The sequence below is a fragment of the Macrobrachium rosenbergii genome, chromosome 42, assembly GCF_040412425.1.
Source record: "Macrobrachium rosenbergii isolate ZJJX-2024 chromosome 42, ASM4041242v1, whole genome shotgun sequence".
Taxonomy (NCBI): Eukaryota; Metazoa; Arthropoda; class Malacostraca; order Decapoda; family Palaemonidae; genus Macrobrachium; species Macrobrachium rosenbergii.
The window spans coordinates 3,411,473-3,433,657 of NC_089782.1; the positions used below are offsets into that span (position 1 = coordinate 3,411,473).

Here is a 22,185-nt window from a genome sequence, read left to right on the forward strand (position 1 = left end):
CATAAAGGGCAAAACAATAATTGTTTTACAACACAAACACATATATACCTGATTAAACACACTCCACAATTGTCATATAAGTAAAGTTTAGCAATACTCAGTAATCTACTTAAATTTCACATATTAATACAATGTAAACAAATAGGGAGTGTTCTTTTAGACGCTAAACGTACATTTTAACAAATGTAAACACAAGATCGAGAGTATTCTTTTGGACAAAAAAAACATACATTTAACACTGCTTGACTGTTTTGTTCTCCCTGTACTCAGAAAATTTGTCATAGTACTGCTTGACTGTTTTGTTCTTCATGTACAGAGATATTTTGTCATAGTACTGCTTTACTGTTTTGTTCTTCCTTTGTAGAGACATTTTGTCGCAGTACTGCTTAACTATTTTGTTCTTCCTGTACAGACATTTTCTCATAGCACTGCTTAACTGTTTTGTTCTTCCTGTACAGAGATATTTTGTCATAGTACTGCCTAACTGTTTTTTCTTCCTGTACAGACATTTTGTCATAGTACTGCTTGACTGTTGTGTTCTTCCTGTACTGACATTTTATCATGGTACTGCTTGACTGTTTTGTTCTTCCTGTACAGATATATTTTGTTATTTACTGCTTGACTGTTTTGTTCTTCCTGTATACAGATATTTTGACATAATTCTGCTTAACTGTTTTGTTCTTCCTGTACGGAGATATTTTATCATAGCACTGCTTGACTGTTTTGTTCTTCCTGTACAGTGACATTTTGTCATAGTACTGCTTGGCTGTTTTGTTCCTCCTGTACAGAGATATTTTGTCATAGTAATGCTTAACTATTTTGTTCTTTTGTACAGAGATATTTTGCCATAGTACTGCTTAACTGTTTTGTTCTTACTTTACATACTTTTCGTCATATTACTCTTTAGCTGCTTCTGTTCTTTCTGTACAGAGATATTTTGTCATTGTACTGCTTGACTGTTTTTTTCCTCCTGTACAGAGATATTTTGTCATAGTACTGCTTAATTGTTTTGTTCTTCGTGTACAGAGGTGTTTTGTCACAGTACTGCTTAAGTGTTTTGTTCTTCCTGTACAGAGACATTTTGTTACACTACTGCCAAATTGTTTTGTTCTTCCTGTACTGAGATATTTGTCATATTACTGCTTAACTGTTCCATGATTCCTGTGCAAAGACATTTTGTCATAGTAGTGCTTGAGTGTTTTGTTCTTCCTGTACAGAGTATTTTGTCATAGTACTGCCTAACTGTTTTGATCTTCCTGTACAGAGACATTTTGTGTTTTTCCTGTACAGTGACATTTTGTAATAGTACTATTTAACTCTTTTGTTCTTCCTGTTTTAGAAATTTTGTCATAGTGCTGCTTAACTGTTTTGTTCTGATTGTACAGAGATAGTTTGTCATAGTACTGCTTGACTGTTTTGTCCTTCCTGTGCAGAGAGATTTTTTCATCATACTGCTTGAATGTTTTGTTTTTCCTGTACAGAGTATTTTATCATAGTACTGTTTTGTTCTTACTGTACAGAGATTTTGTCATTGTCCTGCTTGTCTGTTTTGTTCTTTTTAAAGAGATATTTTGTTATTTACCTGTTTAAATGTTTTGTTCTGCCTGTACAGAGACATTTTGTCACAGTACTACTCGACTGACTTTTTGTTCTTCTGTACAATGATATTTTGTCATAGTCCTGCTTGACTGTTTTGTTCTTCTTCGTGTTAAGAGACATTTTATCATAGTACTGCTTGACTTTTTTGTTCTTGCTGTACAGAAACATTTTGTCATAGTACTGCTTGACTGTTTTGTTTTTCCTGTACAGAGACATTTTGTCATAGTATTGCTTGGCTGTTTTGTAGACATTTTGTCATAGTACTGCTTAATTGTTATGTTCTTCCTGTGCAGAGACATTTTGTCATACTGCTACTTAACTGTTTTATTCTTCCTGTACAGGGACATTTTATCATAGTAGTGCCTGACTGTTTTCTTCTTCATGTGCAGAGATATTTTGTCAAAGTACTGCTTAACTGTTGTGTTCTTCCAGTACAAAGGTATTTCGTCATAGTATTGCTTGACTATTTTGTTCTTCCTGTATAGAGACATTTTGTTATAATACTCTTGACTGTTTTTTCTTACTGTACAGACATTTTGTCATAGTACTGCTTGACTGTGTTGTTCTTCCTGTAGAGATATTTCGTCATAGTGCTGCTTAACTGTTTTGTTCTTGCTGTACAAAAATGTTTTGTCATAGTACTGCTTAACTGTTTTTGATCTTTCTGTACAGAGACATTTTGTCAGTAATGCTTAACTGTTTTCTTCTTCCTATACAGAGATATTTTGTCTTAGTACTGCTTAACTGTTTTGATCTTAGTGCGCAGAGATTTGTCATAGTACTGCTTGACTGTTTTATTCTTCATGTACAGAGATATTTTGTCATAGTACTGCTTGATGGTTTTGTTCTTCTTGTACTGAGATATTTTACCATAGTCAGGCTCGACTGTTTTGTTCTTCCTTTACTGAGACATTTTGTCATAGTGCTGCTTGACTGTTTTGTTCTTCCTGTACAGAGATAGTTTGTCATGATACTGCTTAACTGTGTTGTTCTTATTGTACAGAGATATTTTGTCACAGTACTGCTTGAATGTTTTATTCTTTTTGTACTAAGATATTTTGTCATAGTACTGCTTGACTGTTTTGTTCTCCCTGTACTCAGAAAATTTGTCATAGTACTGCTTGACTGTTTTGTTCTTCATGTACAGAGATATTTTGTCATAGTACTGCTTTACTGTTTTGTTCTTCCTTTGTAGAGACATTTTGTCGCAGTACTGCTTAACTATTTTGTTCTTCCTGTACAGACATTTTCTCATAGCACTGCTTAACTGTTTTGTTCTTCCTGTACAGAGATATTTTGTCATAGTACTGCCTAACTGTTTTTTTCTTCCTGTACAGACATTTTGTCATAGTACTGCTTGACTGTTGTGTTCTTCCTGTACTGACATTTTATCATGGTACTGCTTGACTGTTTTGTTCTTCCTGTACAGATATATTTTGTTATTTACTGCTTGACTGTTTTGTTCTTAATTACAGAGAGATTTGTCATAGTACTGCTTAATTGTTGTGTTCTTCCCATACAAAGGTATTTCGTCATAGTATTTTGTTACAGTACTCTTGACTGTTTTCTTCTTACCATACAGACATTTTGTCATAGTACTGCTTGACTGTTTTGTTCTTCCTGTAGAGATATTTCGTCATAGTACTGCTTAACTGTTTTGTTCTTGCTGTACAAAAACGTTTTGTCAGAGTGCTGCTTAACTGCTTTTGTTCCTTCTCTACTGAGTTTTTGCCACAGTACTGTTTGACTGCTTTTGTTCTTTCTGTACTGAGACATTTTGTCATAGTAATGCTTAACTGTTTTCTTCTTCCTGTACAAGGATATTTTATCTTAGTACTGCTTAACTGTTTTGTTCTTAGTGCGCAGAGATTTGTCATAGTACTGCTTGACCGTTTTATTCTTCATGTACAGAGACATTTTGTCATATTACTGCTTGACTGTTTTGTTCTTTCTGTACTGAGACATTTTGTCATAGTACTGCTTGACTGTTTTGTTCTTTCTGTACAGACATATTTTGTCTTAGTACTGCTTAACTGTTTTGTTCTTAGTGCACAGAGATTTGTCATAGTACTGCTTGACTGTTTTATTCTTCATATACAGAGACATTTTGTCATATTACTGCTTGACTGTTTTGTTCTTCCTTTACTGAGACATTTTGTCATAGTACTGCTTGACTGTTTTGTTCTTTCTGTACAATGACATTTTCTCATAGTACTGCTCTACTGTTTTATTCTTCCTGTACAGAGATATTTTGTCATGGTACTGCCTAGCTGTTTTGTTCTTCCTGTACAGAGACATTTTTCCATATTACTACTTGACTGTTTTGTTCTTCCTGTACAGAGATATTTTGTCGTAGTATTGCTTAACTGTTTGGTTCTTCCTGTACAGAGATATTTTGTCATAATACTGCTTGACTGTTTTGTTCTTCCTGTACAGAGAAATTTGTCATAGTACTGCTTAACTGGTTTGTTCTTCCTATACAGAGATATTTTGTCATAGAACTGCCCCACTGTTTTCTTCTTACTGTACAGAGACATTTTGTCATAGTACTGCTTTGACTGTTTTGTTTTTCCTGTACAGAGACATTTTGTCATTTTACTGCTTGCCTTTTTTATTTTTCCTGTACAGAGATACTTTGTCATAATACTGCTTAACTGTTTTGTTCTGCCTGTACACAAATATTTCGTTATAGTACTGCTTTACTGTTTTATTCTTCCTGTACAGAGATATTTTGTCATAGTATTCCTTACGTGTTGTGTCCTTACTGTACATAGACATTTTATCATAGTACTGCTTAACTGTTCTGTTCTTCCTGTACAGAGATATTTTGTTATAGTACTACTTAACTTATTTCTTATTCCTGTAGAGACATTTTGTCATAGTACTGCTTGACTGTTTTGTTCTGTCTATATAGACATATTTTTACATAGTACTGCTTGACTGTTTTCTTCTTCATGTATAGAGATATTTTGTTACTGTACTGCTTGACTATTTTGTATTTCTTGTAGAGAATTATTTTCTCATAATGATGCTTGACTGTTTTGTTTTTCCTGTACACAGATATTTTGTCAAAGTACTGCTAGACTGTTTTGTTTTTTCTGTACAAAGACATTTTTTCATCTTACTGCTTGACTGTTTTGTTCCTGTACAGGAAAATTTTGTCATAGTACTGGCTAACTGTTTTGTTCCTCCTGTACAGATATTTTGTCATAGTACTGCTTGACTGTTTCATTCTTCTTGTACATAGATATTTTGTCAAAGTACTGCTTGACTGTTTTGTTGCTCCTGTACAAAGACATTTTGTCATAGCACTGCTTAACTGTTTTGTTCTTCATGCATAGAGGCATTATGTCATAGTACGGCTTGACTGTTTTGTTCTTACTGTACAGAGAGATTTTGTTATAGTACGGCTTCACTGTTTTGTTCTTTGCTTACAGAGATATTTTGCCATAGTACTGCTCAACTGTTTTCTTCTTACTGTACAGAGATATTTTGTCATTCTACTACTTGATTGTTTTGCTCTTACTTTACAGAGACATTTTGTCATAGTACTCCTTTACTGTTTTGTTCTCCCTGTACAGACACATTTTGTCATAGTACTGCTTGACTGTTTTGTTCTTCCTGTACAGAGATATTTTGTCATAGTACTTCTTTCCTGTTTTGTTCTCCCTGTACAGAGATATTTGGTCATAGTACTGCTTGCCTGTTTTTTCTTCCTGTACAGATATTTTCTCATAGTACTGCTTACCTGTTTTGTTCTTCCTGTACAGAGATAGTTTGTCATAGTGCTGCTTGACTGTTTTCTTCTTCCCGTACAGAGATATTTTGTGATAGTACTCCTTGACGGTTTTGTTCTTCCTGTACATAGAGATATTTGTCATATCACTTCTTGACTGTCTTTTTCTTACTGTACAGAGATATTTTGTCATAGTAGTTAATGACTATTTTGTTCTCCCTGCATAGAGACATTTTGTCATAGTACTGCTTGACTGTTTTGTTCTTACTGTACAGAGAGATTTTGTCATAGTACTGCCTAACTGTTTTATTCTTACTGTACTGAGATATTTTTTCATTGTACTGCTTGACTGTTTTATTCTTCCTGTACAGAGATATTTTTTCATAGTACTGCTTTACTGTTTTGTTCTTCCTGTACAGAGACATTTTGTCATAGTAATTCTTGACCGTTTTGTTCTTCCTGTATAGAGATATTTTGTTATAGTACTGCTTGATTGTTTTGTTCTTCCTGTTCAGAGATATTTTCTCATAGTACTGTTTGACTGTTTTGTTTTTCCTGTACAGTGACATTTTGTCATAGTACTGTTTAACTATTGTGTTCTTGTACAGATACATTTTGTCAGTACTGCTTAACTGTTGTATTCTTCTTGTACAGAGACATTTTTTCATAGTACTTCTTTACTGTTGCATTCTTCATGTAAAGAGACATTTTGTCATGGTAGCGCTTAACTGTTTTGTTCTTACTGTACGGAGAGATTTTGTCATAGTACTACTTAACTGCTTTTGTTCTTACTTTACAGACTTTTTGTCATAGTACTGTTTAACTGATTTTTTTCTTCCTGTACAGAGGCATTTTGTCATAATAATGCTGAACTGTTCTATTCTTCCTATACAGACTTTTTGTAATATTCCTGTTTAATTGCTTCTGTTCTTCCTGTACAGAGACATTTTGTCATAGTAGTGCTTAACTGTTTTGTTCTTCCTGTACACAGAAACATTGTCATAGCAATGCTGAACTGCTTTGTTCTTCCTGTACAGAGACATTTTGTCAGTGGTGCTTGAATATTTTGTTCTTCCTGTACAGAGACATTTTTTCATAGTACTGCATTACTGTTTTGTTCTTCCTGCACAGATATATTTTGTCATAGTGTTGTTGAACTGTTTTGTTCTTCCTGTACCCCCTCAAATTGGAACCACCTTGATGTGGTGAGGGGCTTTCGAATCTAGGGATCTATTTTTTTTTTTCCTAAGTTTGATCCCAAGTGTCCCACATATATAATAATACATTTTAGGAGTAATTTTGTGGATTTTTCCACTTATGATAAAATTACCAAACTTAATAGCCTGGAGTGGAGTTGAATCTGAAGCTAAATAGTGGGATCTGTGGTAGAACCATCAACTACCTGATAATGTTCGGACCTGGTTTTTCAGGCGGAACTATTCTGTGGAGCTGGACCACGGATTCCAGGGGGCCCTGGTTCTAGGAATAGGACTCTCGGCTTCCTGTCCAGTTAGCCCACATTGTGATTAGGATGGGGATGACTATATTATTACAATACAATCAGGCCTAGCGAACGGGTTTTACTTACACTTGGGCCATACTAATCATGATATACCATCTCCTTTTTGGGGTAGGGTAGGGACGCGGACATTTGGGAATCAGTTCCCACTTGTGGCATTAGTGGAACATTCATCTTCATAAAAAGCCAATGACATCTTTTCAAAGTTTATTCATTTTTTTTTATCCTTTATGCAAAGTAGTCAAAAAGATTTCAGTATCCCTGGACCCCATGATGGTAAAATTCTCGCACAGTCGATGACTATTGGAACGTCACTCCCGAACTTCCTTAGTATTAGATATAAACGCCACAAAGGAACATCCTGTTCCAAGTAAAATATCAATTCCTAAAGTTTCAGAGAGTTTAGAAAATCAAAAAGAAACAAATAAAAACAAATTGGTAAACTCCAGTATCATAACACTGGAACCATACATAATGGACAATAATTCTAAAATAGAGAAAAGTAATCCTTCTAAAACACAAGACAACTCATCACCGATGAATTTGAAAAAAAGAAAAAAAGAAATAACTATCGACTCAATCCAACGCTAGTTCATTTTCAACATATTTTTGGACCAGACAATTGGTCCAGTTTTTTAGTATTAAAAGCAGAAAAACAAATCTCACCAGCCATATTAGAGAACAAATGATTAAATATACACCCCACACAAGATATGGAATGTAGACATGTCAAAAACAATGAATGGCTGATACAAACAACAACCAAAGCCCAATCAACAACCTTTCTACAAATAACCAACATAGATGAAATAAAAGGAACAGTAACCAGCCATGAAACACTAAACTATACGCAAGGAACAGTGATGCTCCCAGACAATGATGAAAAGAGCTACCATCAAAACAAATCTTAATTGACTCCTTAAATTAAGATACAACAACATACATGACTTGGAATTATATACTGTCCCAAGTAGAAAGGATGCAAATAAACATATTAAAATAGTCAAAATAAAATTTACAAACCGGGAAGTACCACGAAAAATAAAAATTCTAGGACTAAATAGAGAAGTTCGCCCCTTTGTCCCTAAACCTCTCCAATGTTCTAACTGTCTAAAATATGGCCCTTCAACAAAAAGATGTAGAAGTAACGCGCTATGTGCTGTATGTTCTGAAGACCACACAGCAAATTGGAAATGCAAAACTTTCAAGTGTGTAAATTGCAAATTAAATCATCATGCAAAACCTAAAGACTATATTTTATCAATACTATACAGAATTACAAATGTTAATGGACACAACTGGTATGCCCGTTAACGAAGCCAAACTCGAACTGAATGTGAGAGGAATCAGTGATCCAGTAAAACGCCATTCAAATTCAAATGCTGTAACAACTCATAATAAACATAAAGAATCTTAACACAGAATAGCTGAGAACACCTCTCCCCCTCCTCTACTGCTCATAAAAGCCCAAGAGTATAGTAATTGCAACAGGCCTCTCTTACATCACAACAGACCTCCCCAGTAAAAAGCCTAGTTAATCGTTCAGAAACGAATTCCAGTTACTATCAATTATAAATTATAGCTGTCCAATTTATTCAACTGCCTCAGAAGCAACTCTAAAATCTCTAGATGCTTCACATCACGAGGGAGTGCGTATTTGTACAGGAGCCTTCCACTCATCTCCAACTGTCTCTATCCTAGCAGAAGCAGGCCAACTGCCTCTAAAATATTACAGAGATCTAATCACTTTAAGAAGAGGCTTATCCTTTCAAGCAGGCACGTCTCCTGTATCAAATAAATTTCTCAATAATCAAAATACAAATAATAACCCAAATCAAAACCCATTTACTTAAAAACTAATCATCTATTGAATTTACTAACATGATACCCAAATTTACCCAAGAAATAAATCAGATCACACCATGGACACTAAAAAGTGCAAAAATATGCACATATTTGTCATATCTTTCAAAAAGTATGTGTTCAACACAGAAATGTACCATTAACATGCCATGGAACACATAAGACGGAAGGGTAATCCCTTCGTAATCTATACAGAAGGATCCTAAAATGAAGCTGGAGTGAGCTCATCAGCCTATTCAAGTGATGAAACTATTCAAATGGGCCTTCCTCTAATAACACCAGTATTTACAGCTGAATGAACAGCCATACAATTGGCTCTCCAGATTATATCTAAAAAAGGAATTCTTTCAGAACTCATATTGAGCGACTTAACAAGTGCAATTGAAGCAATACGATCATTTAAATCAAATAATCACCTTGTCCAAAATATCTAACAGGAAATTCATCATTTAATTACAAACGGCCTTCAAGTTCATATTTGTTGGATCCCAGTCCATGTAGTCATTGAGGGTAATGAGAAAGCAGATAAAGCTGCTAAATTGGCTTGTACAATCCACCCAACTACTACGAAAGCTCCCATATCAGACTGGCTAGCATCAGTTAAACCTTTGATTTATAGGGATTGGCAAAATGATTGGACATTTAATATGCCCCCTCAAAACAAACTAAGATAAATTGAGAACGAAGTTAAAAAGTGGCATTCTTCTACCCAAAACAAAGAATTAATGAAGTAATTTTAAAGACTCAGAATACGACATTCCAGACTCACACATGGTCATCTGATGTCAACTCCGCACACAAATCCAATAACTTGTGAAAGATGTAACATCCCAATAACAATAAAACATATCTTGATTGACTGTCCCAGATAGCAACATGAAAGAAATACTTATTTACAAAATAAATCCATAAAGGATATTCTAACTGAAAATAATAACTTTTCAATTAATAATATCATTCTCTTCTTAAATAAAATTAAATTAATAAATGAAATATATAAAATTTTCCCCCCTCTTTTTTTCTCTCTTTTCCCTCAAATTTTTATTTTATTTTAATTTTCCCCCTTTTTATTCTTTATTTATTTAATTTTCATGTGTTCTTCCCCCAACATTTTTTTCCAGCCCGAGAAGAACCCTTAAAGGGTTTAGAGGTCTGGTTAAACAAATCATAACTAACTGTTCTTCCTGTACAGAGATATAGTGTCATAGTACTGCCTAACTGTTTTGTTCTTCCTGTACAGAGCCATTTTGTTATAGTACTGCTTAAGTGTTGTGTTTTTCCTGTACAAAGGTATTTGTCATAGTACTGATTGACTGTTTTGTGTTGTGTTCCTCCTGTACAGAGACATTTTGTCATAGTACTGCTTGACTGGTTTTTTACTGTACAGAGACATTTTGTCATAGTACTGTTTGATTGTTTTGTTCCTCCTGTAGAGATATTTTGTCATAGTAATGCTTAACTGTTTTGTTCTTACTGTACAGAAATGTTTTGGCATAGTACTGCTTAACTGCTTTTGTTCATACTGCACAAACCTTTTGTCATAGTACTGTTTAAAGGCTTTTGTTCTTCCTGCACAGAGACATTTTGTCATAATAATGCTTAACTGTTTTGTTCTTCCTGTATTTTGTGCTTCCTGTACGGAGATATTTTGTCATAATACTGCTCAACTGTTGTTCTTCCTGTACAGAGACATATCATCATAGTACTGCTTGACTGTTTTGTTCTTCCTGTAAAGTGATATTTTGTCATAGTACTGCCTAACTGTTTTGTTCTTCTTCTACAGAGATATTTTGTCATAGTACTTCTTGACTGTATTGTCTCTTACTGTACAGAGATATTTTGTCATAGTACTGCTTGACTGTTTTGTTCTTACTGTACAGAGACATTTTGTCATAGTATTTCTTGACTTTTGTTCTTTGTGTATATTTCTTGACTTTTGTTCTTTGTGTACAGAGACATTTTCTCACAGTACTGCATGACTGTTTTGTTCTTCCTGTATAGAAACATTTTGTCATAATACTGCTTAACTGTTTTGTTCTTACTGTACAGAGACATTTTGTCATAGTACTGCTTGACTGTTTTGTTCTTCCTGTACAGAGATATTTTGCCATAGTACTGCTTGACTGTTTTGTTCTTCCTGTACAGATATTTTGTCATAGTACTTCTTGACCATTTTGTTCTTCCTATACAGAGACATTTTGTCATAGTACTGCTTAACTGTTGTGTTCTTGTACAGAGACATTTTGTCATAGTACTGCTTGACTGTTGCGTTCTTCTTGTACAGAGACATTTTGTCAGAGTACTACTTGACTGTTGCGTCTTCATGTACAGAGACATTTTGTCATAGTACTGCTTACCTGTTTTGTTCTTACTGTACTATGACATTTTTTCATAGTACTGCTTAACTGCTTTTTCTCTTACTTTACAGTCTTTTTGTCATGGTTCTGTTTAACTGATTTTGTTCTTCCTGTAGAGAGGCATTTTGTCATAATAATTCCTATACAGACTTTTTGTCATAGTCCAGTTAAACTGCTTCTCTTCTTCCTGTACAGAGACATTTTTTCATAGTAGTGCTTAACTGTTTTGTACTTCCTGTAGAGAGAAATATTGTCATAGTAAAGCTGAACTGTTTTGTTCTTCCTGTACAGGAGATATTTTGTCATAATATTACTTAACTGCTTTGTTCTTCTTGTACAGAGACATTTTGTCATAGTGCTGCTTGACTGTTTTGTTCTTTCTGTGCAGAGACATTTTCTCATAGTACTGTTTGACCATTTTGTTCTTCCTGTGAAGAAATATTTTGTCGCAATACTGCTTGACTGTTTTGTTCTTACTGTGCAGAGACAATTTGTCATAGTACTGCTTAACTGCTGTGTTCTTCCTGTACAAAGGCATTTTTTCATAATACTCCTTCACTGTTTTGTTCTTCCTTTACAGAGATATTTTGTCATAGTACTGCTTAACTGTTTTGTTATTCCTGTACAAAGATATTTTGTCATAGTACAACTTAATTGTTTTGTTCTTCCTATACAGAGACATTTTGTCATAGTACTGTTTACCTGTTTGTGTTCTTACTGTAAAGAGACATTTTGTCATAGTAATGCCTGACGCTTTTGTTCTTCCTGTAGAGATATTTTGTCATAGTACTGCTTAACTGTTTTGTTCTTACTGTACAAAGACATTTTGTCATAGCACTGTTTACCTGCTTTTGTTCTTTCTGTACAGAGACATTTTGCCATAGTAATTCTTAACTGTTTTGTTTTTCATGTACAGAGATATTTTGTCATAGCACTGCTTAACTGCTGTTCTTCCTGTACAGAGACATATTGTCATAGTACTGCTTGATTGTTTTGTTCTCCCTGTACAGAGATATTTTATCATCGAACTGCTTAACTGTTTCCTTCTGCCTGTACAGAGATTTATCATAGTACAGTACTGCTTGACTGTTTTGTTCTTCCTGTAGGGAGACATTTTGTCACAGTACTGTTAACTGTTTTGCTCTTACTGTACAATGACATTTTGTCATAGTACTGCTTGACTGTTTTGCTCTTCCTGTAGAGAGATATTTTGCCAAAGTACTACTTAATTGTTTTGTTCTTCCTGTACGGAGACATTTTGTCATAGTACTGCTTAACTGTTTTGTTCTTCATGTACAGAGACATTTTGTCATAGTACTCCTTGACTGTTTTGTTCCTCTTGTACAGAGACATTTTGTCATAGTAGTGCTTAGCTGTTTTGTTCTTCATGTACAGAGACATTTTGTCATAGTACTGCTTAACTGTTTGTTCTTCCTGTACAGAGATATTTTGTCATAGTGCTGCCTAACACTTTTGTTCTTCCTGTAGAGATGCATTTTGTCATAGTACTGCTTGAATGTTGTGTTCTTCCTGTGCAAAGACATTTTGTCATAGTACTCCTTGACTATTTTGTTCTTCTTGTACAGAGATATTTTGTCATAGTACTACGTAACTGTTTTCTTCTTCCTGTACAGATATTTTGTCATAGTACTCCTTAACTGTTTTGTTCTTCCTGCACAGGGACTTTTTCTCATAGTACTGCTTAACTCCTTTGTTCTTACTGTACAGAGACATTTTGTCATAGTACTGCTTGACTGTTGTGTTCTCCTGTACAGAGACATTTTGTCATAGTACTGCTTGACTGTTTTGCTCTTCTTGTACCGAGATATTTTGTCATAGTACTGCTTAACTGTTTTGTTCTTCTTGTACAGAGATATTTTGTCATAGCACTGCTTAACTGTTTTGTTCTTCCTGCAGTTATATTTTGTCATAGTACTACTTGACTGTTGCATTCTTCCTCTGCAGAGACATTTTGTCATAGTACTGTCTCACTGTTTTGTTCTTCCTGTACAGAAATATTTTCTCACAGTACTGGTTAACTGTTGTGTTCTTCCTGTAGAGATTCATTTTTTCGTAGTGCTGCTTGCCTATTTTGTTCTTCTTGTACAGATATATTTTGTCACAGTACTGCTTAACTGTTTTGTTCTTCCTGTACAGAGATATTTTGTTATATTTTTACTTGACTGTTTTGTTCATGTACAGATATATTTTGTCATAGTCCTGCTTAAGTGTTTTGTTCTTCCTGTACAGAGATATTTTGTCATAGTACTGCCTAACTGTTTTGATCTTCCTGTACAGAGACATTTTGTCACTGTACTGCTTAACTGTTGTTCTTCCTGTACAGAGACATATCATCACAGTTCTGCTTGACTGTTTTTTTCTTGCTGTAGAGATATTTTGTCATAGTACTGCTCAACTGTTTTGTTGTTACTGTACAGAAATATTTTTCATAGTACTGCTTAACTGTTTCGTTCTTCCTGTACAGAGATATTTTGTCTTAGTACTGCTTGACTGTTTTGTTCTTCCTGAACTGAGACATTTTGTCATAGTAGTGCCTGACTGTTTTGTTCTACCTGCACAGAGATATTTTCTCACAGTACTGCCTAACTGCTTTGTTCTTTCTGTACAGAGACATTTTGTCACAGTACTGCTTGACTGTTTTGTTCTTCCTGTACAGAGACATTTTGTCATAGTACTGCTTAGCTGTTTTGTTCTTCCTGTACAGAGATATTATGTCATAGTACGGCCAGTTTTGTTCTTCCTGTACAGAGACATTTTGTCACAGTACTACTTGACTGTTGTGTTCTTCATGTGCAGAGACATTTTGTCACACTACTGCTTCACTGTTTTGTTCTTCTTTTACAGAGATATTTTGTCACAGTACTGTTAAATGTTGTGTTCTTCCTGTAGAGAGACATTTTGTCATAGTGCTGCTTGCATATTTTGTTCTTCTTGTACAGAAATATTTTGTCAAAGTACTGCTTAAATGTTTTGTTCTTCCTGTACAAAGATATTTTGTCATAGTACTTCTTGACTCTTTTGTTCGTGTACAGATATATTTTGTCATATTCCTGCTTAAGTGTTTTTTTCTTCCTGTAAAGGGATATTTTGTCATAGTACTACCTAACTGTTTTATTCTTCCTGTACAGAGACATTTTGTCATAGTAATGCTCAACTGTTGTGTTCTTCCTGTACAGAAGCATTTTGATGGTACTGCTTAACTGTTTCGTTCTTCTTGTACAGAGATATTTTGGCATAGTACTGCTTAAATGTTTTGTTCTTCATGTACGTAGAGATTTTCTCATAGTACTGCTTGCCTGTTTTGTTCTGCCTGTACAGAGATGTTTTGTCATAGTACTGCTTGACTGTTTTGTTCTTCCTGCACAGAGATATTTTGTCATAGTACTGCCTGATTGTTTTGTTCTTCTGTACAGATATATTTTGTCATAGTACTCCTTAAATGTTTTGTTCTTCCTGTACAGAGATATTTTGTCATTGTAGTGCTTGACTGTTTTGTTCTTTTGTAAAGACATCTGTAAAGTCATTCGTGAAGTCTCTGCTAAAGGTGTTAATTGTAAAGTCTCTGCTGGGCAAGTTTTCTGTGGAGACGTCCCCTTTTCTTTGCCTAAAATTAGTCACGCCTAACGTGTTAGGTCATGCAAAGTTCAGTCATTTAAACTATGTATATATTTTGTTTACCTGCTGTCAAAAATGTATCACATGTTTCTTCTTTCACAGGCGTCAAGATTGTATCCAATTCCATTTCTGTCTGTTCTTATATTGTAAAGTGTACTGGTTCACTGTATTTATTGTTATTTATTATCGACCTGGGGTCACTGAGGTTTCCATTGTATTCCGCGGTGCGACGCCAGTCTGCCGCTATATAAACTGCCTGGATCATGAATAAAGTAGCAGTAACCTTATCCTGCTTTTTTCTTTCGCACCTCTACAGCATGGTGACCCCTGAGTGGTTCCATTTTGTTCCATTAGCGGACCCATACGGCAACTCAGTCTTGGCTTCAGGAACTTACTTTTCCCTTAGCAGACATTTAATCGCAGCGCTGAACCAGTGTTTAGGCGTTGACTCTCGCCGGCAAAATCACCAGCGTTATTAGCGGACTCACTGGCGCGCTCAACGTCTTCCATGCGTTTGACGTGAGTTCCTCACTCCAGTTAAGAGGGCAAAGAGCGAGTATGGACGCGGACATTCTTTCCCTTGTTCAGTTAACCGCTAACCTCGCAGATTCAGATGTCTGCCTCCCCATATCATCCGCGCCTGCCCCCGCGCCGAGGCTCTCACGCTCCTCCACACCCCTGCCCACGCCCCGCACTCTCCCCTGCCAGGGGCCCTGCCCGGCAGGACAATCATGGGTTGCCCTGACCTTAAAACTGCCGCCATTCACGCAGGGGAACCCATCGTCATGGCTGTACAGGGTCGGGAGCCAGTTCCGGATTGCGGAACTCACCGACGGGGTGCTGCAGGCGGATACCGTACTTAACGCCCTGCCAGAGGAAATCTACGAGAAGCTCGTCCCGTGGGTGTCCGACGCACGCCCCCTCAGCCACCACCTCCTGAAGAAGTCCCTCCTCGAGGCATGCTCCTTGCCGGTTGCTGAGCGGGCTGCCTGCGCCCTCAACCTCGCTGTCAGCCCATGGCAGGAGCAGAGTGTCAGGGAGTCATGGGGTATGATAAAGGACCTCCTTACCCTCCCAGACACCGACGGCACCGAAAAACAAAACGAAATAAGCCTGTTGGAGCTCCTCCTTCCTTCAGCTCCTCCCAGAGGTCTGGGCACAAATCCTGTTTTGTAAAATGCCATAACCCTCGACCACACCTGATCCTCATGGCGCAGAACCTGACGGACTCCGTGAGGGCAACGAAGCGGGTACCAGCACCCGCACTACCAGTCAGCACCATCCAGCAGGAGGAGAGCACAGTGCAGGAAGTAAACACTGTTGCCAGGAGGCGCCCAGCGCCTCACAACAGGTGGAATTCCCGGGGCTGTGCCACTACCACAGGCAGTTCGGCAGGGATGCCCGGAACTGCCTGCCACCCTGTTCATTCACCCGTTCCAAAATGGGGGTGGTGGCGGCCAGCAGGACAGGCCGCCATGGCAGCAGAAGAACCCAGGGGCCCAGAATCAGTAGGCTTCTATGTCCGCGACACCGTCTCCAGCAGGATGATGCTGGTCGACACGGGGGCCGTTAGATCAATCTTCCCGGCATCCAGAGAGGACCTCAAGCGAGAATCGGACCCGGCTGCCTTCCTGACGGCCGCCAACGGGTCCCCCATCCTCTCCTATGGCACCAGGCCATTGTTGATCTCCATCCTTGGCCGGAGATATTCCTGGGACTTCATCATCGCTGACGTGAGGACCCCGCTCCTGGGTGCAGATTTCCTTGGCCACTTCGGGCTGGCAGTCAATGTCGGTAGGAAGTTCTTTTTAGACCTGACACCGAACCTGCCAGTCCTCCCGTTGGCAGCGGAACCGAGGCGCCCACCATCTGTGGACGGGCCCCACCAGCAGTGCGCACAGCTGCTGACGGAGTTCCTGGAAGTTTTCAGGCCCGAGCTCAGCCAAGTCCCTGGGGCCCCAGCCAAACATGGCATCAATCATGCCTTTTGGGTCCTACGTGTTCGCCTCCTCCACCTTCGGCCTGAGGAACACCAGGGCGACTTTCCAGCGGCTCATGGACAGCATCCTTGGGGACCTGAAGTTCTGCGTCTGCTACGTAGATGATATCCTTATATTTTCCAGGTCCCACAGGGAGCACCAGAAACACATCTGGGCAGTCCTGCAGCACCTGCAGGAGAATGGCCTCGTCGTATGTTTCGACAAGTGCACCTTTGGCGTCCAGAAAGCCGATTTTCTGGGCCACGAGATATCCCCGGATGGTGTCCGCCCACTCACATCCAAAGTCGCAGCTGTCACCAGGTTCCCCGTCCCCACCTCCGTCAAGGCCGTCCAGGAGTTCCTTGGGATGGTGAACTACTACAGGAGGTTCATCCCCAGGATCGTGCACACCACGGTCCGCCTGACAGAAACACTCAAAGGCCAACCAAAGTCCTTGTTGTGGGGACCCAGCCAGCAGCAGGCCTTCTCACTGACTGAAGGCTGCTCCTCGCTGAGGCAACCGCCTTGGCCCACCAGGATCCCAACGCCATCCTCCAGCTGACGACGGATGCCAGCAACGCTCACCTGTGGTGCTGTCTTGAGCAGGTCATTGACGGTGCCCCCAGCCCATTGCCTTCTTTAGCAAGAAATTGCTTTGTCAGAGACCCGTTACAGCACCTTTGACCGGGAACTCTGAGCAGTGGTTTGTGCAGTTCGGCATTTCAAGTTCCTCCTGGAGGGCATGCCCTTCACAAGACACACGGACCACCAGCTGCTGGTACACGGTTTTCACAAAGCAAGGGGACGCATGGCCTTCCAGGCAACAGCGGCATCTTTTGGCCATTGCAGAGTTCACCTGCTCCATCAAGTACCTCATCCGGCAGGAAGGTTGTGGTGGACGCTTCTCCAGGGCCGAGTTGAACTTGCAGCTCGGGATCAACTACGAAGAACTCGCCAGGGAACAGGCCGCCGACCCAGAGACCGCAGCCTACCACACTGCCATCACTCCCTTAAGTGGCGGACGCCCCTCGCCCGGGGCCCAAGTCTCCTCTGCGACGTCAGTACTGGCCAGCCCCACCCCCTGGTGCCAGCCTCCCGCCGCCACCAGGTATTTGACGTCATCCACGGCCTCTCACATCCCTCCGGCAGGACGATGGCCAAGCTGCTGTCAGGGAAGTTTGTCTGGCACGGAATGCAGAAGGACGCGAGGTCCTGGGCAAGGCAGTGCCTGCAGTGCCAAACCAACAAGGTGGGGCATCACACCGAGTCCGGGGTAGGCGAGTTCCCGCAGCCAGAGCGACGCTTCGGCCACATCCACATCGACATCTTTGGGCCCCTTCCCCCATCAGGTGGGTCCAGATACCTCCTGACGGCGGTAGACCACTTAATGCGGTGGCCCGAAGCCACGCCAATGCAAGAAGCCACTGCCAGCACATGTGCCGAGGCCCTGCTCTCCAGCTGGATCAGCCGCTTCGACATCCCAGACCACATTACAACCGACAGGGGCCCCACTTTCCTGTCCGAATTGTGGTCCAGCCTGGCTCGGCTGCTGGGAACAATGCATCACACCATCATGGCCTACAACCCAGCAGCCAACGGCTTGGTCGAGAGGTTTCATAGGTCACTGAAGGCGTCCCTTATGGCCCGCTGCACCACCGAGGACTGGAAGTACCAGCTGCCGTGGGTCCTTCTCGGGTTGAGAACTGCCCCCAGGGCCGACGGCGCCCCATCCCCGGCTGAAAAAACCTACGGTGAGTCCCTTGTGGTCCCTGGTGAGCTCGTGACAGAGGATCGCCACAACCCCTCGGTCCAGACGCTTCGCGACATAGTCAGCAAGTTCACCCACTGCAAGCGGACATATACCGACAGGTCGGCCACCTTCATGCCACCCAGGCTCGCCTCCACCACCCACGTCTTCGTCAGGGATGACACCGTCCTCCCGCCACTGACCAGGCCCTACAGGGGACCCTTCTGCGTTCTGGAGCGGACCACCAAGGCGTTCCTGCTCGCACTTCACGGGAGGAACGACTGGGTGTCAATTGACCGGGTCAAGCCCGCCCTCCTGGAGGAGGACACAGACGTCACCGCAACGCACCCTCTGCCTGCTCAGCCTTCGCCACAGCTGGGCCCTCGTGGGGCGGAGTCCGCCCCAAAAAGTCAGCCCACACCCACAGCCAGGCAAACCAACACAGAGGGCGTTCCCCCGATGTCCTCAAGCAGCTGGGGCTCCCTGCAGCGCCCTAGTAGATACGCCGACTAATCAGACGTTACCCACATCTTGGGGGGGGAAGGCCAGTATTTGTAAAGACATCTGTAAAGTCATTCGTGAAGTCTCTGCTAAAAGTGTTAATTGTAAAGTCTCTGCTGGACAAGTTTTCTGTGGTGACGTCCCCTTTTCTTTGCCTACAATTAGTCACGCCTAACACGTCAGGTCACGCAAAGTAGAATCATTTAAACTATGTATATATTTTGTTTACCTGCTGTCAAAAATGTATCACATGTTTCTTCTTTCACAGGCATCAAGATTGTATCCAATTCCATTTACGTCTGTTCTTATATTGTAAAGTATACTGGTTCGCTGTATTTATTGTTATTTATTATCGACCTCGGGTCACTGAGGTTTCCATTGTATTCCGTGGCGAGACGCCAGTCTGCCGCTATATAAACTGCCTGGATCATGAATAAAGTAGCAGTAACCTTATCCTGCTCGTTTCTTTTGCACCTCTTAAACTTTCTGTACAGAGATATTTTTTCATAGTGCTGCTTAAATGTTTTGTTTTTCTTGTACAGAGACATTTTCTCATAGCACTGCTTCACTGTTTTGTTTTTCCTGTACAGATATATTTTGTCATAGTACTGCTTAACTGCTTTGTTCTTCCTGTATAGAGACATTTAGTCATAGTACTGTTTGACTGTTTTCTTCTGCCTGTAAAGAGATATTTTTTCATAGTACTGCTTGACTGTTTTGTTCTTCCTGTACAGAGATATATTTTCATAGTACTGCTTAACTGTTTTGTTCTTCCTGTACAGAGATATTTTGTCATAGTACTGCTCAGCTGTTTTGTTCTTCCTGTACACAGACATATTTTCGTAGTACTGCTTGAATGTTTTGTTCTTCCTGTACAGGGAAATTTTGTCATAGTACTGCATAAATGTTTTGTTCTTCCTGTATGGAGACATTTTGTCACAGTACTGCTCAACTGTTTTTTTTTTTGTTCTTTTACAAAGACATTTGATCGTAGTACTGTTTGACTGTTTTGTACTACTTGTACATAGAGATTTTGTCATAGTACTGCTGCCTTGTTTTGTTCTTCCTATACAGAGAGATTTTGTCATAGTACTGCTTGACTGTTTTGTTCTTCCTGTAGAGACGCATTTTGTCATAGCACTGCTTGACTCTTTTGTTCTTCCTATACAGATATTTTGTTATAGTACTGCTTGACTGTTTTGTTCCTACTGTACAGAGACGTTTTGTCATAGTACAGTTTAACTGCTGCTGTTCTTCCTGTAGAGACATTTTGTCATAGTAATGCCTAATTGTTTTTTTTCTTCCTGTATAGAGATATTTTGTCATAGTACTGCTTAACTGTTGTTCTTCCTGTATAGAGATATCACAGTACTGCTTGACTGTTTTGTTCTTCCTGTACAGAGATATTTTGTCATAGTTCTGCTTGACTGTTTTGTTCTTTCTGTAATGAAAAATTTTATCATGGTCCTGCTTGACGGTTTTGTTCTTCTTCTACAAAGATGTTTTGTCATACTACTGCCTGACTGTTTTCTTCTAACTTTACGGAGACATTTTGTCATAGTATTGCTTGACTGTTTTGTTCTTCCTGTACAGAGATATTTTGTTATAGTACTGCTTGACTGGTTTTCTTCTTACTGTACAGAGACATTTTGTCATAGTACTGTTTGATTTTTTGTTCTTCCTACAGATATGTTTTGTCATAGTACTGCTTAAATGTTGTGTTCTTCCTGTTGAGAGACATTTTGTCATAGTGCTGCTTGCTAATTTTGTTCTTATTGCACAGAGATATTTTGTCACAGTACTGCTCGACTGTTACGTTCTGTCTGTACAGAGACATTTTGTCACAGTACTGCTTAACTGTTTTGTTCTTCCTGTGCATAGATATTTTGTCACAGTACTGTTTAACTGTTTTGTTCTTCCTATACATAGAGATTTTCTCATAGTACTGCTTGCCTGTTTTGTTCTTCCTGTAAAGAGATATTTTGTCACAGTACTGCTTGCCTGTTTTGTTCTTCCTGTACAGAGATATTTTGTCATAGTACTGCTTAAATGTTTTGTTTTTCCTGTACCCAGATATTTTGTCATTGTACTGCTTGGCTGCTTTGTTCTTCCTGTGCAGAGATATTTTTTCAAAATGCTGATTAAATGTTTTATTCTTCCTGTACAGAGACATTTTGTCATAGTACTACTTGACTGTTTTGTTCTTCCTGTACAGAGATATTTTGTCATAGTACTGCTTACCTGCTTTGTTCTTCCTGTATAGAGACATTTTGTCACAGTACTGCTTGGCTGTTTTCTTCTGTCTGTAGAGATATATTTTCATAGTGCTGCTTGATTGTTTTGTTCTGCCTGTAAAAAGATATTTTTCATAGAACTGCTTGACTGTTTTGTTCTTCCTGTACACAGACATATTGTCGTAGTACTGCTTGACTATTTTGTTCTATTTGTACAGAGACATTTCGTCACAGTACTGTATAAATGTTTTGCTCTTCCTGTATGGAGACATTTTGTCACAGTACTGTTTAACTGTTTTGTTGCTCCTGTACAGAGACATTTTATCATAGTACTGCTTGACTGTTTTGTACTTATTGTACAGAGAGATTTTGTCATGGTAATGCTTCCTTTTTTTTCTTCCTGTACAGAGAAATTTTGTCACAGTACTGCTTGACTGCTTTGTTCTTCCGGTAGAGACGCATTTTGTCATAGGATTGCTTTACTGTTTTCTTCTTCCTGTACAGAGACATTTTGTCATAGTACTGCTTGACTGTTTTGTTTTTCCTGTACAGAGATATTTTGTCATAGCACAGTTTAACTGGTGTTGTTCTTGTTGTAGAGACATTTTGTCATAGTTATGCTTAACTGTTTTATTCTTCCTGTATATAGATATTTTTTCATAGTACTGCTTAACCGTTGTTCTTCCTGCATAGAGACATATCATCCTAGTACTGCTTGACTGTTTTGTTCTTCCTGCACAGAGATACTTTTTCACACTACTGCTTGACTGTTTTGTTCTTCCTGTACTGAGACATTTTGTCATAGTCCTGTTTTCTTCTTCTTATGCAGAGATGTTTTGTCATAGTACTGCCTGACAGTTTTCTTCTTACTTTACAGAGACATTTTGTCATAGTACTGCTCAACTGTTGTGTTTTTCCTGTACATAGATATTTTGTCATAGTACTGCTTGACTGTTTTGTTCTTCTTGTACAGAGATATTTTGTCATAGTACGGCTTGACTGGTTTTCTTCTTA

General features: G+C 39.3%; 3 protein-coding genes across 3 annotated transcripts; all 3 read right to left on the reverse strand.

The window, feature by feature from the left end:
* Nucleotides 1-386: 386 nt before the first annotated feature.
* Nucleotides 387-11,007, reverse strand: LOC136827609 (trichohyalin-like). The gene is made up of 12 exons (XM_067085085.1): nucleotides 10,813-11,007; nucleotides 10,250-10,350; nucleotides 9,894-9,997; nucleotides 6,275-6,410; nucleotides 5,652-5,890; nucleotides 5,131-5,506; nucleotides 4,226-4,411; nucleotides 3,914-4,027; nucleotides 3,199-3,409; nucleotides 2,124-2,263; nucleotides 1,644-1,801; nucleotides 387-589 (listed from the first exon to the last, which is right to left on the reverse strand). Exons 1-12 carry the CDS (start codon nucleotides 11,005-11,007, stop codon nucleotides 387-389), a joined length of 2,163 nt encoding a protein of 720 aa, XP_066941186.1.
* A 377-nt stretch (nucleotides 11,008-11,384) lies between these two features.
* LOC136827612 (trichohyalin-like) lies at nucleotides 11,385-19,581 on the reverse strand. Its single transcript, XM_067085087.1, has 8 exons — nucleotides 19,430-19,581; nucleotides 14,270-14,453; nucleotides 13,648-13,835; nucleotides 13,067-13,223; nucleotides 12,683-12,841; nucleotides 12,324-12,508; nucleotides 12,035-12,124; nucleotides 11,385-11,646 (listed from the first exon to the last, which is right to left on the reverse strand). The coding sequence occupies exons 1-8, from the start codon at nucleotides 19,579-19,581 to the stop codon at nucleotides 11,385-11,387; spliced, it is 1,377 nt and encodes a 458-aa protein (XP_066941188.1).
* On the reverse strand, nucleotides 19,582-21,110 carry LOC136827614 (S-antigen protein-like). The gene is made up of 3 exons (XM_067085089.1): nucleotides 20,623-21,110; nucleotides 20,031-20,378; nucleotides 19,582-19,807 (listed from the first exon to the last, which is right to left on the reverse strand). The coding sequence occupies exons 1-3, from the start codon at nucleotides 21,108-21,110 to the stop codon at nucleotides 19,582-19,584; spliced, it is 1,062 nt and encodes a 353-aa protein (XP_066941190.1).
* Nucleotides 21,111-22,185: the final 1,075 nt, after the last annotated feature.